The sequence below is a fragment of the Gymnogyps californianus genome, chromosome 11 (genome assembly GCF_018139145.2).
Source record: "Gymnogyps californianus isolate 813 chromosome 11, ASM1813914v2, whole genome shotgun sequence".
In the NCBI taxonomy this organism is placed as follows: Eukaryota; Metazoa; Chordata; class Aves; order Accipitriformes; family Cathartidae; genus Gymnogyps; species Gymnogyps californianus.
In genome coordinates, this window is record NC_059481.1 from 24,335,545 (window position 1) to 24,351,370 (window position 15,826).

General features: G+C 54.2%; 1 protein-coding gene across 1 annotated transcript; it reads right to left on the reverse strand.

Annotated features, from left to right (window-relative positions):
- Positions 1–714: 714 nt before the first annotated feature.
- Positions 715–9,369, reverse strand: PDIA3 (protein disulfide isomerase family A member 3). Its single transcript, XM_050903614.1, has 13 exons — positions 9,183–9,369; positions 8,974–9,052; positions 7,922–8,039; positions 7,371–7,478; positions 6,310–6,439; positions 5,711–5,827; positions 5,100–5,225; positions 4,354–4,536; positions 3,699–3,807; positions 2,692–2,820; positions 1,914–1,993; positions 1,330–1,387; positions 715–1,043 (listed from the first exon to the last, which is right to left on the reverse strand). Exons 1-13 carry the CDS (start codon positions 9,338–9,340, stop codon positions 924–926), a joined length of 1,515 nt encoding a protein of 504 aa, XP_050759571.1. The 5' UTR covers positions 9,341–9,369; the 3' UTR covers positions 715–923.
- Between the last annotated feature and the right edge of the window lie 6,457 nt (positions 9,370–15,826).

Below are 15,826 nucleotides of genomic sequence, written 5' to 3' on the forward strand. Positions count from 1 at the left end.
CTATTCCTCTCCCTCCTGAAGAGAACGCCTTCAAGCTACCAGCCTGCTTTCTACCAAGCGAAGTAATGATCTCACAATTAACTGGTCTTAACTGTCCTAACCACACACAAGCCACAGACAAGCCTACTGGCTGTGAGAAACACCCTCAGCACTGGCCCGACCTGCGTTTGGGCAGAGTATGCAGTTAGTAGCACTCCTCCCCTACACTTGACTACTTTTGCACCAGCTTAAAGGCTGATTTATTGCTGCTGCTTGTATGCTGCTGAGCAAGCCCTATGCCAGACTGCTCTGTATGCCTGCACTTGTCTAGATCCAACGCTCCTGTTAAGTACTACGTACCTCTAAACTCACTGAGGCAGCACGCAGACAGCAAAAGCATTTGTGACCAGAGTGCCTAAGCCCAAAATCTCCATAAATGCAGCACCTGAAGCACAGCACATTGGGACAGCTGCTGCTGCTACGTTCTGGAAGGACTTTAGTTAGCTGAGGAAGAACAGGGTAAAGGCTGAGCTTAATATTTAGAGACTTCTAAAGGCTCACTGAAGGAAACTAGACTCAACAGTGGGAAGTTGCTGCCTACGAAGAGCAGGATCCTGGTGTTAGGTTTGACAGGTCTCCATAGGACAGGTACACTTGGTCTTAAGGGGGTCATTTTATTGTTTCACCTTCTCCAAATGTACAAAAAAAATTAGAAAATAACCCTACCCCCCACCCCCTCCCAAACCGTGAAACAAACCAGTCTGGGGAGCCCCACAACAGTGCAGCTAAGAGACGGCAGGAAATTAAACAGAACTAGATACAGCAGCTGGGTCCCCTCGGCCCGCATGGTCACTGGCTCTCCACAACCCAGAACTGGCCCCAGTCTGCCCAGTGCTTCCCCAATTCACACAGAGCTCATCCTGACAAGATGGCGAGTGGGTACTTTACAAATCCTCCTTCACCTTCTTCTTGGATTTCTTGGGTTTATCTTCCTCCTGCAGCACGGGAGTGTTGGTTGCCTCCCGCTTCAAGTAGCTAATGAAGTCACTCACTTCTCTGCCACCCTGCAGAAAGCACAAGACAATAAGGCAGTGCCTGTACTCCCTGTGGGCTTCCCCTTCGCGAGAGGGGGAGTTCAGGTGCCAGGCAGGAGACCAAAGCGACTGCAAGCAGAGCTCTCCCCGTGGGTCTGCAGCAAGCAGCAGAACATTCCCAGCAGGTACCACCGGGTGCGTTCCCAGGGTAACGGGACAGAGTGCCACCCGCAACTCCAGAGAGGCTCGGCATCGTTTGGACACCTGGATGCTACTCCACTTCTTTACAAAGCAGCAAGAGCAGCAAAATACTCACCTCGTACTTCTTTGGACTCTGCTTCTTGCCAGCTGGAGCAAAATAGATGGTGGGGAAGCTGGGGAGAGAGAAGAGACATCTGAGCTCCTAACGTGCTCTGTTTTCTTTCAGACTCGCAGGCTAGCCCTCACCGAAGGGACTCGCACACTGCATTCCCCTGGTTCAACATGGTAACAGCTTCAGCAGCTCTTAAGCCAGCAGGTATGGCTTCCAAAAGCCTGGCCATGTCCGCAGAGTTGGCTGAGCTCAACTATGTCCAAGTTTGCTAGCTAAACTGTTTTCAGAAAAGCGAGCCCAGCATTGTTTTCATGCTGCCAAGAACAGAATCACAGCGGATTCAAAAGCAGCAAGACAGGCCTCCAGGCATAGCCAGGACACCACAATCCCAGAGAAGCAAGGCAGATGAATGTCCTTTGTTTTCACTCTCGATTTCTTCACACTAAGCAAATGCCTAGCAATCAGATGCCAATCGCCCCCACCCATCCTCCCCGTGGGACTCTTTTCAGCTCTTCTGTTGTGGTTGCTGGTCAGAGACAGAAGCCTGAACTCATCCACTGACACGGCAGTACAACAGCAAGACCTACCCTCTGACTTCATATGGAGAAGGCACATCATTGGCTGTAGCATCCATTTTGGCAATGATGATATTGGGGTCTTTACTGAGCTGTTGGTAGAAAAAGCTTATTAGTAACCAATCCATAGTAGTTAACACCAGGAACTCACCGATCAACATCATCTAAGATGGTGATGTCAGAGGACAGTGCACACGTACTTCTGCATCAACGGGCACAGGGAACAACGTCCCTCCTCAGCCCACTGTGTGCGGCGCACATCTCCCAGTGGTACCTGCTGAATTGGCCTGGTATAACTTCTGGAGAATGCCTACCCCAGAGCAACTGCTTACCTTCCATCTTAGAAAGTGAGCTGTGAGGACATGCAGTGCTCGGGAAGGAGGGGGGCCTGACGGCCAAATAGCAAAAGGCTGGTCAGATCTGGGAGAACAGATTTATTTACTCCACTCGTGAAAGCGTGCAGGGCAGTGTTATCCTTCACCAGATGGGAGACTATAATCATGCAGAGGGAAAAGACCCAAAAAGGAACTTTGGCAGTTGAGGCCAGTCACTGAATCAGGGAATATTTATGTGCCACAGTAAAGGGCACAGGCTAAACCTACTAGCGTAGTTGCTACCACGCTTCCAGATCCTGCTAATGTACTTGTGAACTCACAGGAAATGCCACAACTCAGTCCTCAGGAAGGCACAATTATGCCCCGTTATCATAAAGGCTAGACAGACAGAAGCTGCAGGATTGTTTGCTGCTGCAAAATTCTATTTTGCATTTGCAAGAGAGTCCCAGACCTACCTTCTCCCCCAGTTCTTTGTATTTGGGCTCCAGATTCTTGCAATGGCCGCACCAGGGTGCGTAAAACTCTATCAGGACATCTTTGTCTTCTGCATTAACAATTTCATCAAAGTTCTCAGCAACCACCACCTGATAACGTTTGATCACACAAGTTAGTTTTTTCCAAGTCAAGAGTAAGGCTGTAACATAACACGCTCCATACACTCTGCCCAAGAAAGCCTGGCCCTCCCACTGTAAGAGTCACGCTGCACCTTCACAGCAAGCAGCAAAATGACGAAACACACAACTCTTCACCAAACTGTAACACCCTCAGCTTGCAGGTAAAGACCTGTCATAAGGTACCAGCACTATCTGCAAGTGATGTTTGCATCTGGTATCCTTGCAGGAGGAGGACAAAATAATTTCTTTTTAATTCCAGCAACTTCCAGGCTGAGGAATCAGTCTGGCAAGACTGGCTGAGGCCATTCCCATCCACAAAAAACAAGCAGTGACTTCCACTCCCTTATAAGGCCCTCATCATAAAGCCAGGCCATGGAACACTTTCATTCAGGGCAGAATTTACTGGGAGCGATGAAAGGCAGGAGTTATACTACTCCCCGCAGTGATGAGATGAACATGTAACTCCTCACAAATACTGCAGTCACGACCAACTTGAAGGCCATGCCATGAGGGAGCACAAGCCAAGACAGCAGGCCTTTGCATAATCCCTGTAAAGCTGGATGATCCTGCACATGTAGAGCTGCACATCACTAGTGTGCTCAAGCAGCAGTCACTATGCTGAGAGAACAAAATGGAATCAAAACTGCAAGCTGCATTTCTCCCTTGGCTCAGAAAACTGCAATACAAGGGAGTGAATTCTTCCTCCATCTATCACAGCAGAGGCTTCTCAACATGCCACAACGCAGCCCTTGCAGCATGGGATACTGGCATACGACTAGAAGCCGCTGCTGAACAGTGTTTCTACATCCACTGGCAGGAGCTGCTGCTACGCTTGATGTGGCACTCACCTTCACAGGGCCATCATTGCTTTCAGGGACAGGCTCTGATTTCAGATACTTTTTCAAGTTTCCATCGAAGTAATCTTGCAGGAATCTCTCCAGAGCCTTGCCATCACGGCTGAAAGTGAAGTGACGTTTTACAGCCATCACCACACATACAGGATGAGAGAGGAAAACTTTCAAGGCTGATTTAAGCTCCTTCCACCCACAGAACAGATGCCACCTCCATCTCCGAGAGCATCAGTCTGGGGCTGGCTTAGAAGACCCCAGAACAAGTACAAAGATGCCCGCAGGAGTTTTGACAGGAGGCTGGATGCACATCCCATTCGAAGTTTTAGACCTTCCAGCACCCTTAAGTTTCTCTTCTCAAGAAGAAAGGTACAACTAGTTCCTCTGCCCTTTAATGCATCTTAGCTCCTAACCAGACACTTAAATAACTTGAATTAAATTCTCTAAATTCTCTGTATAACAGGGAGGGGCTGCAAGCTCTCTAGAGGGCCAGAAAACACACGAGTAGGACCCATTTTGACCCAGCAATCACTTCTTCCAGCTGGAACATCCAGCTTTCCCGTTTCCCCCAAGCTAAGGAAGTATGATCTGGTCACAGACCCCCAGACCAAAGTCCATCAAGTGAAAGGCAACTCTGCCAAGTTCAAAAACTTACGAGAATTCTTCCTGCATGACGTATTTATCTCCCTTAGCAGTTCTGATGGCAACAACCGGAGCCTCACCCACGCTGCTGTCTAGACCAAACTCTGAAAGCTCATGGCCAAAGGTTTTCCGACTAGCAACAGCAAAAGACAGTTTGTGGCCAGCATCTAAGAACTTCTTTGCAATCATCATAACTCTGAGGAGAAAAAAACGAAAAAAACACAAAACACAAAGCATGATTCATTGGAACATTTTCTTCCACATGACGTAAAACCCTTCAAGTTGAAGTGCTCGCTGGACAAGGAATTCGATGGCGCGATCCGTTCTGCATAGGCAAGTCCTATAGAAATGGTGTTGAGAAGCAGAGGAGTAAGCTTGTGTCTATTGTGAATGAGGCCTGTGCAAATGTTGTGTGCTTTCATCCTCCACCCGTGGGCATGACCACCAGGGTCTCGGGCACTGGGGAATACAAAGGATAGAATCCCACACAGCACCAGTAACGAAGTTTGTGCTTAAAGTCTAAGGACTAGGGATCCAAAAGCAAGCAGGTGGGGTTTCAAAGGATACACATATTGCATGCTTTGGGCTCTGCAGGCAGCAGCTACCCCAATAGTTCCAACTAGAAACTCAGCTGGAAGCTTTCTGGGAGAGAAGAATTCACATATGAACAACAGGAGAAACTTTGTCAACTGAGCTATGGAACAGCACCGATGCAGGGAAGAAGGGCGAGAGGCCGATGAACCCCCCGCCGCTGCATACCTGTTGCGCCAGTAGTTGGAGCCCTTCGCGTTCTTCTCGTAGTCCACATCATAGTATGCCACCAACAGGTCCTTCCCCTGAATCAAGTCTTTGTTATCTTCAGTCATGTGTGGGCAGATGCCAAAGCTATCAGTGAGACAGATGTTAGCAGCTTCAGTTTCACTGCCCAGAACCCATCACCTCCCAGGAATGGGCTTGATGCAGCACACTCTTGTTTCCCACCCAAGAACGTTAAATGCCAGTAATCAATAAGACCTAAGGAAGAAACACTTTGCTCGTTCCTGTACCACGTTATTCTAAGTCAAATCTCCATCTCTAGCCAAAATGTCAGTGGCTATATCTGACCTAAATAAGGCCAAAGCTGGCATACTTCTCAGGAAGTTCAGTTTTTAAACAGAAGTGTGGTTGTTAGAATATGAGGAGGAAATGCCAACAGCCATGCCAGGATTTCCAGAAAGAAGGTGGTCCCCAAAGGAGACAGTGCGGGCAAGACAGCTCTTCTGGACACTAAGCAGGAAGTGGCAGCAATGCCAGCTAGAGAAAACAAGTTCTGACAGGGCCAAATCCAGCTGGGGCCAGTCTATCACGTTCTCTGGTGAGGAATCACTCACATGTTCTCCTGGATGAATTTCTTGATCTTTCCACTGGTGATTTTGTCTTCTGTGTACTTGATGGAGCTGTCTTCAAACTTGTTCGTCAGGCGTGGGGGGCGGAATAAGACTATACCCCTGAGGGGAAGCAGGTATCATGAATTAGTTTAAAGCGTCCCTGGGTTTCCAAGGATGGCAGCTAGATGAGGTAAGAACCCGATCTCCAGCGACTACCCACATTCACCGTTCCTAGCTCCAACAAGACTGTCTAGTTCCTTGGTGGCACTACTGCATTAGATCTACCTGTCAGACCCTTCTCCATTATTCAGACAGGCCACAAGAAACAAAAAAACCCCACCATGACAAGCAATGGGGAAGCAAAACGCCTCTGTTGAGATACTTCCCACCCAGAGGCAGACACTAACCCTCCAGAGCCTGCAACCATCTGTACCTTTCTATCTCAATTCCAAAGAGATAAAAAAAAAAGATATGCCACTGGCAGTTGGGGAAGAAACAAGACCTTAAGCTACATTCAGAAAGTGAATTCAGTTAACAACTGGAATCCATGAATTTGCTCCAGATGTCTCAGTAACAAGAAATCTTTGTGTTAAGTAACTTACTCTCCGTCTTCCTCATACTTCTGCACCAATTGGTCCTCACTGGTGTGTGCAAAACGGTAGTTATCTCTTAGGTTGTTGGCGGCTTTCATGAATTCTGAATAAGCATCACCAGATGCATCTCCAAAGAAGCCTGCAGCAGAAAGACAGATGGTGACCCCAAACCGACTCAGCAACAGTCACGGCGCAGCCCTCATCATTTATCTCTACAATGCACTGAAAGATCACTTCTGAATCAAGTGCTCCAATGCATGTTCAGGCCTTCACCTTTGACAGCTCCTCTCCCATTTTTATTGGAACCTTTCTATATTCCCTCCCTTCCACCAGCAGAAAGTTACTCAAGAGCCTGCCCAGCTTAGTCACTCAGCCAAAAGGCAGTTGTCCTCCGAGCACCAAGATATCCGTTTGTAACCACGTGACACTACTAGTGATAACAACTGGCAATGGTACTTAATAAAAGTAAGTTTGGAAATGCTGACCAGTACTCATCCAGTTACATTTGTAAGATGGCACCTGATCTGCACAAAGGAAAGCTGCTATTGCCACTTGTAAACCACGGTCAAATCATACGACGTTGACAGCCTACCAGTGTCATGAGATAGCACCTGAATGTACTTTCTAGTAATCCAAAGCTACCTGCTGTCAGCCAGCCGAAAGAGCAACAAGCTTTAAAAAAGAGACACTATGGTGCCAGGAGGTCTGACAGACAGTCAAAGAATCACAGGGCGGGGGAAAAAAGAGAAAGGGAAAAAAAAAAAGTTGGAAGGAATCCCCAGAGGTCACTGAGTCCAACCTGCTCAAAGCAGGACCAGCTTCACAGTCAGATCAGGTTGCTCAGAGCTTTGTCCAACTGAGTTTTGAAAATCTGAATGTTTCGAAATCCCTCTGGGCACAAGTTCCAGTGCTTTATCATTCTCATTATGAAAAACTTTTGCTCACGTCCAGCTGGAATTTCTCTTGCTACAGCTTGTGATACTGCTTCTTATCCTTTCACGTTATATTCTCCAAGACATCTCCCAGAGCCAAGCATCCACTCATTTCAGTGCTGCACTGAATCTACTCACCCACCACAGAAGCATCTTTATCACCGATGAATTTCTCAAAATCGGCCACAGAACTGAGAGCCACCGAAGCAGGTCCCGCCTGTTTCTTGAGATGACTGACAATCCCATCTTAAAAAAAAAGTTAAATGATTAAAGGGATCAATACAAAGTTCTACAAGACATTCTTCAAGCTTCCCAAAGCAAGGGTTGTTTCTGCAGAATCCATACACTTCTCCCATACAATAAATATGACGTGAATTGAAGGAATGCTATCACCAACTTCACATAGGAACTTTCTAGCATTTTCCAGATACTGCCCATCAAGGGTACGAGGAGTTAATGTGGAAACCTTCACCTTTAAAAGAGTTTTAAGGGATAATAAACATCCAGGGCTCTGCCAGCACAAAGAGTTCTGAAAAGGGCAAGGGGGGGGGTGTGGGGGGTGTGTGTGTAGGTGGGAACCTTCTATGTATCCCTCAATGCATATAACGTCCCTGACGCAAGTCTACTATACGTGGGTTTGCCTTCCAGCACCGTTTCGGCAAGCCAGATGCTTGCTGATGAGCTCTTACCTGCTGTCCTGGGCCCATCATAGGTTCCTGCCTCTTCTCCATCTCGAAAAATCTTTAAGGTGGGATATCCACTGACTCCGTACTTATTACAGGTGTTTGAGTTTGCTGTACAGTCAACCTACAGGACGAGAAACATTGCTACTCAGTGACCTAGCCACCCATACGCACAGAAGAAAGCAGCTTTGCCGTTGCCCACATTATCACACACAGAAGTAAAGTCTAGAGGGTCTGAAAGCTCTTGTGTGTCTTTAACCAAGGCTGGATTCCTTTCACATAAAGTGCAAGGATCCGCAAAGCATCTGCAAGACCAAAAGCTGGAGAGTCAAGACTGGGGAAGGAGGTAGCATGGGTGCAATGTCAGGCCCAGAAAAATACTTGAGGAAATACTGGAAAGGTAAGTAGTTGCGAGTTTGGCCAGACTACACACACAAAAATACTAGAAAGGGTAGATTCTGGTAAAAAGTGACAGCCTTAACGGGAATCAACTGTTCTCAGCACCTCCTCAGTCCTAAAGTTCCTACAACACCTGAAGAAAACAGGCTGACCTCAGCCGACAAGGAGGCCATGGTGCTGAGTCCGTGCCACTTCCTGGAAAGGAAGAGGAAGACCCTGATTCAAGAAAACCATGCAAGTTTTCTGGTGGAAAAGAAAGCTCTTGGACAACAACCTTTACTTTGTAAGTCAAGGCACAACACCATGAAGTACAGTACTACGCTAACTCTCAGACTACGCAGCTCAAAGAAGGCTTCTTCCTCCCAGTTCGGGCAAGCCCTCTTTTACACACTCGTACACACCCATTTTATGCTCTGCACACCGTCTGAGTGGCAGCAGCCCTCGCGGGGTTCAGCTTCCAGATCGTTCCCTGGCGTCTAAGTCTTCAAAGAGACGAAGCCCGTCAGAGCTCTAGAGAGCCTCGCAAAGGCCCGATGCGCGCACCGGCAGGCGTTGTGAGCGGACTGCAACAGCAAAGCTTTCACTTGAGCGAAGTCTATCCGTAAGCCGCCCACGGGACAGCACCGCCCTCGGGAAGAGCTGGTGCAGCAAGCCCTCACCTTCACGAGTGGCACGATCCCCTTCAGCCTGGTCGCTGCCGACTCGTACTCCGGCGCCAGCCGCTTGCAGTGCCCGCACCTGGGAGGACGGGGCGGTCAGGCCGGCCAGGAGCTCCCCGGCCCGCCCCCGCCCCGGCCCCCCCCGGAGCCCCGCAGGGCCCGGCCGCCCGCCCGCCGCTCCCGCCCGCCCGCCCCAGGCGGCCCCTCACCAGGGCGCGAAGAACTCCACGAGCACCAGCCCCGGGCGCTCGGCCAGGCCGCTCTCGAAGTCGGCATCGCTGAGCTCCACCACGTCGGAGGCGCGGGCGGCGAGGCCGAGAAGCGGGAGCAGCAGCAGCGCGGCGGGCAGCGGCCGGGGCGCGGACATGGCGGGCGGGGCGGCGCGGGGCTCCCTCCTCGGCGGCGGCGGCGGCTGAAGAGGCGCCGGCGGGGGGCGCAGGCCGGAAGTCCCGCCTCCCCAGCCGGATCTGCCGTGTGGCAGCTCTCCGTTGGGCGCCGTGCCGCGCGTCACACCAGCCCCGGCCAATGGGCTGCTGACAAAGGTGGGCGGGGCCAGATGCGGCCACCCCGCCTCTCTTTTCCCGGGCCGCCGGGTCTCGGCGCCGCTCGGGCCGCGGCGGGGGGAGCGGGGCGGGGGGCGGTCGGTGCCCGGCGCCGGCGTGAGCGGCCTCCTCGGGCTCTGCCGGGCCCTGCGCTGGGCACCGACGCCGATCGCTCCCGGGGCAGCCCGGCTCGGCCGGGCCGGGATCAGGGCTCGGTCCCGTCCCCGAGCCACGGCGTAGCCCTGGGCTCCCTCCCGCCGCCCGGCCCCGTCCCAGCCTCCAGCCCCGAGTCCCGCTGCAGCGGCTGGCTCTGTCCCGCCGAGTGCGGGGCCTGCCCCTGCCGGGCCGGGGTGCCGTGGCTGGAGGCGCAGAGTCCCCGGGAGCTGCACGCTGTGGAGGTGGCTGTCAGTGTCCGAGGGATTTCATTCATTTAATCGCTATGCGTTTGTTAAAAACCCTGCCGTGGCCATCGTGCCTGTAAAGCACACCGCCAGCCTCCAAGTAACACAAGCCCGTGACGTCGAGGGCGTTGTTTGAGCCCAGAGCACCGCACGGGCCGGTACGCAGCAGGGCAGCACCCAGCGTGTCCACCGGCGAGGGCTGTAGGACGTCCAGCGGCTCTGCTCGCACACCCACCCGCGTACACCCACCCGCAGCAGCACCGCTCCTGCATTGCGGAGGAGGCCGGCATTCCCCCGACTTCCAGCACTTGGGTGCTCCTAGCCAAACCCGGGACTGGGTCTTTCCCACGTAATCGCATCAGTCTGCACTTCCAACTTTTGCTGCTTGGCTGCACGGTCAGAAATACCCTGTTCGCTGTTCAGAATACCTGCTGAAGTGCTCGGCGTCACCGGCCAGCTCTGAGCAGGCACACCCTGCTCCCACATCACTGCCACCATGCCCTGGTAGCACCATGGTCCTGCGCTGTTCCCGTACGAGGAATACAACGTAAGAGCCGCGTAAATCTGCCCGCTGTTAACGATCTCATTTGTGGGGATGCTCACTATACAGCAGTTCCGAATCCGTGCTACCACATGCTTTCTCCAAAAGCACAGGAGGAATTACAGTTCCCCAAACACCCCCAGGAATGGGAAAAGGCTCTAGAGATTGTACTTCAAACTGTAGGGTTAAAAAAAAAAAAGATGTTCCCTGTTACGGAAACAAAATAATCACCTGGGGTTTTTTTTGCCTTACAGAAATTGCTACTAAAGGACCCAAAACCAGACCAGGCTAGCAAAAGTTTAGGAAGGTGAGGAAAAGAAGAATCAAGGAGGAAATATTTGTTGAGCTCGTGGTGAGCTGAGAAACACAGAGGGTGGTCTAGGAACAAAGGACAGGAATCAAGGGGACAGTGGTGCCAAGTACACGGCACTGCAGGGATGCGCAGCAGTGACACTGGAGCTGGTGGGGCGCCGGCAGTGCACGGGAAAGGACCTGCAGTGTTGGCCCAGCCGGATTACAGAAATGGAAAGAGATGCAAGAGCAGCTCCTGCACGTAACGAACCGGCACAGGCTATGGAGGGAAGTCTGCTCCTCCGTAACTGCTCATGCTGCCTTCTTCCCCCTCGCAAGAGCATCATTGCACTCCCACACCCGGACCCCGGGACACCTCCCGTTGGAGATGCCCACCAGAGCCCTGCCACCACATTTGCAGCAGGGCTGCAACGCAGGAGCGGGGGGAGCTGAGCCGTGAGCGTGGAAGGGAACAGCTGCCTGGTAGCAACCCATCAGATCTGCACAAGCCGGGGCTCGCAGCACCGTCAGTACCACCGCACAGAGCCTGTGCACACGATTTTGTTTGTTAGTGGTTTGAGAATGGCCTATTTACTGCCAGAGGAATCAGGAATTCCCGAGTTTGAATTCAGCAATGTAACGTCAAGAATACCGGGACTGACAGACCCACAGCACCCTGACCCAGGCATCAGGGCACGGGGGACACAGAGTGGGAGCTTTGGGGACCTGCTCTCTGACACGAAAGCAAAGACCCCGGGGAGATGAGGCTGCCCACCGGCATGCGGCCATCGTTGGCCAGTTCACGTGAAGCGGCTGCACGGATGAATCCTGCCGCAGAGCAAGTTCCCGGGTGCAGCTGAGCCCCTGCCCAGCCCCACTGCTCGCCGGTGCCTGGGCCAGGGGGAGCAGGGAGTGCCAGCATTGCCGGCACTGCGCCCACGGCAGCACCGCCTGCCCGGGTTCCTCCGTGACAGCCCGGATCGGGTGGGAGGAGCAGGGCTCCCCCAGCTCCCTCTGTTCCAGACTGTGAGGTCACCCCGATCCAGTCACTGGGCCAGCAACCTCTGCGTGCGGCGGGGGCGAGGAGAAGCACCCCCAACCATGGATCCTCGTGTAAGGCTCCGCCGGGCATGTCCGGCACAGGCATGCTGCACCCAGCTACCTTTCCTCTCTGGTTTAGAGCACGGAGGATGCTGGCAGAGAGAGGATGCTCCCCAGGGAAGCTGCTTCCCTTCGCTGAGGCCATTCGCTCCAAGCAGGTTTGGACCGTCTGCCAGAGGGATCGCCTCCGGGACCTGAGACAAGCGATGCCGCAACACAGCATTATGGATTTCCTTGGTAACCAGCTGCCTGTCTGCTGGTCTGGCAGTGAGTGGGCAGCACTTTCCACCCCACTGCCTGCCTCTGCATCACTCCCCAAGGTCACGGGGAGAGGTTGTGTGAGAGCTCGGCTGAGCAGGAGAAGGGCAGGTAGTCAGCAAACAGCTCCCGGGAGTGCAGAGATGACTCCCCTCACCCCAGGCACCATTTCCTCCTCAAGAAGCGGGGCTTTGGGCAATGATCTAGCCATTTGGGGCCCTTCAGGTACGCTCAGCTCCCGCACTCGGCCAGCAGCAGCTTTACGTCTTCTCTCTGGTGGAGGTGAAAGGGACAGAATAAAATCCATCCCCTCCCACAGCTCTGCTTGGGTTGCTGCAGGATGGTAAGTCAGCCCAGCCTGAAGGTTTTTTGCAGCTGTGCCCATTCTCTGCTCAGGTCTCATCTAGAGCAGGAGGAGGCAGCAGGGCTCTTCTGCACCCGGTAATTTGGCAAACAGGAGCTGGAGTGTATGCAGGATGCGGTAGTGTCCGCTTCCAAAACACTCTCCCAGTCCATACTTCTGCATCCTTTGCTGTTGGTACCACTGCAGAAAAGAACCTCTTAATGTTCCTGCACATCTGAGCTTAGCAGCCAGTCGCAGGCTTGGCTGAGGCTGCACGCAGAGCAGGGTGAACAGGGTAGCTGGGGAAGAAGTGCCTTGGATGGGACAGGGGCACCTGGACTCCCGGCTCCTGCCACCAGCTCTGCTGTGTCATCCTAGGGCAGCTGCTGAAGGCCATACGTGACCAGATTTAAGGCACGTTCACAGCCCAGCCTGATCCTAGCTGGGTGTCGTTGCTTGTGCTAGCTCAGCATCAATACCCTGCTCAGGGAATTGGAGCACAGCCTCCTAAACTGTCCAGCAAAGCTGGCTTTTTCCCTCTTCATGCTGCAGTGGCCCTTCACGCTCAGTCCCCTGGCCCAGGGCTGTGACTGCAGGCCAGGGCTGCTGCCTTCTCTGTGCTGCTGCCTCCCCGTGGGGCAGCCGTGGGGCAGAGGGCTGCCTGGGTCTGGCTGCCTGCTAGGAGGCCCCACGCCATTTCCCTGCTACAGTCTTTCGTCCCCGAGATGCCGTACCTGTTCCACATGGCGGAGGAGTCTGTCTTCTCGAGGGTCCGCCACATCTTCCACGTCCTGCACTGCCTAAAGCTCTTCTGCAAGTTCCGGCAGATCCAGATGATCCTCATGTCCATAGCAAGGGCCCTGAAGGTGGGCCAGGCACCCGGCACCGGGGTACCGCAGCTGTAGGAAAGCACTGCTCTGCCGCCTCTCTGCTGCGCAGCTCCTCCTTCCACAGCTCAGCTCCGAGCAGCGGTCCTGCCTGCGCCCTGCCCTGCCCTTTACCCACTGCTGCCCGTTTGCTGCCCTACCCCCAGCACTCCCCAGAGCTCAGTGCTCCCGGCTGAGACCCAGCACCCAGGAAGAGGCTGCCCTGTGCAGCAGCACCCCGTGTCCTGCCCCTCCTGACAGTCCTGCCTCTCCCCACCAGGCCATGACCTACATCCTCCTGTTCCTGCTCATTTTCTTCTACATATTTGCCATCTCTAGTGTCTTCTTCTTTGAGGACTACACCCACTTGCACTATGCAGATCAAATCTACAAGGACTACTTCAGGTACAGTGCCTCGGATGTGCCTCCACACTGCAGTGTTCCTTCTCTGCCAGCTGCCCCGGGCTCCCGCTGCTGCCCTCTCCTGCCCAGCAAGAACCCTTGGCATGGCTGGGGCTGCGATGCTGGTACCAGGCACTGGCACCACCCAGGTGCTGCACACCTTGGCCCTCTCCTCCCCAGCAGCGTGTGGGGAGGGAGGGTTGCTGCCACAGCTTGGGCTGCTGGAAGCACTGCTTGGGCTGCTGGAAGCACTGCTTGGAGCCCTCCCGTGCACGCAGACACCAGCGGGTGCAGGCAGAGCAAGGCTGGGGCAGGAGAGCAGCCCCGCAGGGCTGAGGGGAAAGCCCCACAGCTTCCTGTGCCAACCTGTGCTCCGGCTTCCACCGCGAGGGCTGGCTCCAGTGCCCACAAGATCTCTGCTGTCCTGGTGGTCTGGGGGAGCCTGGCTACACCTCGCACCCCCTGGACAGGAGTGCCTGACGGTCGTCTCCTAAATACCCACGCGGACATGGGTGCTCCCAGGCTGTGCGGCCCAGAGCCGTCAGGCAGCAGGGCTGAGCGGGCAGGGGGGCATGCTGAGGGCAGCCAGGCTCTGCAGAGACCGTGTGTCACCCTGCCCCCCCTCACGTAGCCGACGGACGGGAGCACACAGAGGCCACGCGTGACAGAGCCATTTTCTTCTTGCAGTAGTTTTACTGATGCTGTGATGACTGTCTTCATTCTCTTCATGGACCAGTCGCTTAACCTGCTTCAGGAAACTTGGAAAGTGCCCAGTTTGAGCAAGTTCATCAGCAGAACCTACATCATCCTCTGGCTGCTGATCACGTCCTTTCTCTTCAAGAACATCATTGTGGCCATCATGGGTGAGCGCTGAGCCAGGGCCAGCCATCGGCCTCCTTCTGCAGAGCCCCCCAGACAGCTCGCAGGGTGCTTTTTTTCCCAAACACCAGCAAGGCAAGGCCTGTCCCTGCTCCCTCGCAGGGCAGCACCTGGCTCCGGACAGGGGGGTGGGTGCTGCCCTCTGCCACAGCGAGCACTGCGAGTTCCAGCAGGACACGAGCGGAACAAAAAGCAAGAGCATTGAAAGGGGAGCAGAGGCTGCGCCCCAAATCTCTTGCTCACTTTGAATCAGGATCGCTCACAAATGGGAGCCCGGAGGCCAGTGCCCAGCTGTGGCTTTTCTCCGCATGTTCGGAGCTGGGGAGCCACCCCCGCCACCCCCATTCCCCGGGGCACAGGGCAGCACTGCAGGACAGCCCCATCCAAAGGGGCACAGGCAGAGCAGCGTGGGGACAGCCCACAAATCCCCAAGTCCTCTTCACCCCAGGGTGTCAAGACCCTCTTCCCAGCACTCACCACTCACTGTACAATATCGCTTGCCAGTGAGCAATTTCCACAGCATTCAGAGTAACCTGACTGAAGAATTGCAGCAGCGGGAAGCCCTGAAGCAAATGGATTTATTTAAAATGCAAGCTAGAGAGAGGTAGAGATGAGAAGATCCCAACAAACTCCTCCCCAGAAATGCTCCCCACAGGACGTGGGAACTGCAGTGTGGGGGAGATTCTTGCCTTGTGCTGCTCTTCCCGCCTTTGCCCTGCAGGCAGTCCCAGACAAGGCTCAAGAGCCCAAGCGGTATCTCCGTCGGGTGAGTGTGGACATGCTGGGTCTGGACAGGAGGAGCGGGAATCAGAGGGCTTCTCCCCACGTGATGGCCCCGGGAGTGGGGGAAACACGCCAGCCCTGCACCAGACATGTCTGATGATGCTCTCCCCCTTCCCCACTTCAGAAACAAAGCAGATCTGTTAGGGTGGATTTGGCCTAGCTCCTATCCAAGTACCGCAGCCAGGTGCTGGGGGAACACGGCTCCAGGTCAGCCGCAGCCAGAGCTGACTGGTGGGTTTCCCTCCCGCAGAGGGTTACAGAGCCGGAGGGGGAGCTGGGCAGAGAACCCTGCGAGAAGCGCTCCGAACTCAAGCCGCCAACAAAGCCTGTCAGCGATGTCTTCCTGGCTGAAGCCTGGGAGTCTCATGAGCCACAGAGCCCTGCGCCCTGAACCAGGGCAGGCTGGGCAGGCCTCAGTAACGGGGTCGGGCCGGGCCTGTGCTGCG